The sequence below is a fragment of the Leptopilina boulardi genome, unplaced genomic scaffold, assembly GCF_019393585.1.
Source record: "Leptopilina boulardi isolate dan_hultmark-lab unplaced genomic scaffold, ZJU_Lbou_2.1 LbouV2_154, whole genome shotgun sequence".
Taxonomy (NCBI): Eukaryota; Metazoa; Arthropoda; class Insecta; order Hymenoptera; family Figitidae; genus Leptopilina; species Leptopilina boulardi.
The window spans coordinates 544,111-546,309 of NW_026137701.1; the positions used below are offsets into that span (position 1 = coordinate 544,111).

General features: G+C 26.6%; 1 protein-coding gene across 1 annotated transcript; it reads left to right on the top strand.

Moving 5' to 3' along the window:
• On the top strand, positions 1–1,448 carry LOC127276817 (lactosylceramide 1,3-N-acetyl-beta-D-glucosaminyltransferase-like). Its single transcript, XM_051297479.1, has 2 exons — positions 1–512; positions 742–1,448. Exons 1-2 carry the CDS (start codon positions 38–40, stop codon positions 1,257–1,259), a joined length of 993 nt encoding a protein of 330 aa, XP_051153436.1. The 5' UTR covers positions 1–37; the 3' UTR covers positions 1,260–1,448.
• The last annotated feature ends 751 nt before the right edge of the window (positions 1,449–2,199 follow it).

Here is a 2,199-nt window from a genome sequence, read left to right on the forward strand (position 1 = left end):
GCTGGAATAAGTATTGTGAAACGTTTTTTTGATCATTATGATCATTAAGAGAGGGCTGCCTATTAGATGTTACTTTACCTTTGTATTCGCTCTCGCCTTTATGGGATGCGCTTTCTTCTGGTTTATCAGTACTTATCAAATTTCAATTAAACCGTTATTTAAAATAAATGAAATTTTAATTGGCGATAAAGGTAGACTTATTGATTTGGAAAATTTTACATTTATTTTAAATCATGATATGTGTAAAAAAACTCAACCTTTTCTATTAATAATGGTTCATACTGCTCCAAAAAATTTGGAAAAAAGGAATGCTATTCGCGAAACCTGGGGTCAAGTATCATCATCTGTAATTACTGTTTTTCTTGTTGGCTGGTCTGAAAAAGATCAAATAAACATTTTAACGGAAAATTTTAAATATGGTGACATAATTCAAGGAAATTTTGTTGATTCTTATAGAAATTTGACTTACAAGCACGTCATGGCTCTAAAATGGTTCACATATTATTGTTCTAGTAAGTAAATTATTAAATCTTAAAACCTAATTAACAACTTTAAATTGGAAGAATTAAAAATATGTATGAGTTTAGATTACCTAAATAGGCGTAGATTTAGATACGTTAACGAGCCAGAATTTAGTTAAATTACATTATTTTTAAGGGTCGATTTTTATGAAAGTTATCCCTTTATTAAATGAAACAAATAATAACAATATTTATAATTAGGCTTACTATCATGTTTTAGATGCCAAATACATACTAAAATTGGATGATGATGTATTCGTGAATATTGCTGCAGTATTGGATTACTTGAATTATTTGCCTCCTTTGGTAACTAGAAGTTTTATAATTTGTAATCCTCAAATAAGAATGCCAGTATTAAGAGGCAATAGTACAAAATGGGGAGTATCATTTAAAGAATATCCAGCAAGTTATTATCCAAAATATTGCTCAGGCTGGGCTGTTTTTTACTCTCCTGATTCAGCGATTTTATTATATCGTCAAGCTCAAAACGAATCTTATTTTTGGATAGATGATGTGCATGTTACTGGAACCATAGCTTCAAAAGTTAATGTAACTATATTGTCATTTAGGTCACTTATGTTGTCATTTGAGGAGCAAAATTATATTCTACATAATTCTACTTGTTTTAAAAAATTTTTATTTGGGTCTTTAAATTTGCAACCAAACGTAGTGAGATCTCTTCACAGTATTGTTTCTCGTTGTTCAGTAATGAGTGATCACAAATTTGTAAAAATATAAATTAAACTGTAATTATTACGTAATTTTAAAAATTAGCACAAAGTTTGGAAATCTTTCATTAACTTTTTCCAAGATTCCACAATCAATGTCTGCGCACGCGCACAAAATAAAGTTTGTGGAATCTTGGAAAAAGTTAATGAAAAATTTCCAAACTTTTGAAATTGTTCTAATAATAGATAGAAAACAAAATTTTTTAATTTTATTATTCTTAGTTTTAAATATTTATGTACAGCGTTCATTAACAATGTTAAATAAAATATAAGCGTAAATTAAGAAATATGAGAATATTTCGACGCCTCCCGTTTATATAATGCTTATTGAAATAACAAAACAAGACGATGCTTATTTAGAATTGGGTGCAATATCATTCCTATCAAAATTACAGTGCAAAACAATGCCTATTCAAAATCGCGTGCAAAACAATTCCTTCTGAAGGTAGCGAATAATATGATGCTTATTTAAATTTAAGTGCAAGATAATTCTTAATTAAAATTTTCTAAAAAAGTATTCTTATTCAATACAATTCTTATTTGAACATTACTGGGGAACACATGAATAATGCAAAATATTTTCTGCGCAGAACTGTAAGGTTAACTTAAAAATTTTGATAATATTGAAAAAGAAATAAAAAAAGATTTAGAAATTAACCATGAATTACTTTTTTATGACGTACTTTATTATAATTTTTATTTTTTAACCTTTTTAGAAATAGGTTTTTTAATTTTTAATACTACATAAATAAATTTTTTCCATACTATTATCAGTTGTGAGGTTTTTTTATTGATAATTATAAATCTGAAGTCAAAATTAAAAGAATTAAGACCGATATGTCTAAAAAAAATATTACGAAACTATTTGAGCATTGTGAAGGTTACCTACTGGTTATAAAATCTAATCTTTCATTTTTATTTACTGAAAATATAATTAAAAATTCATAGTA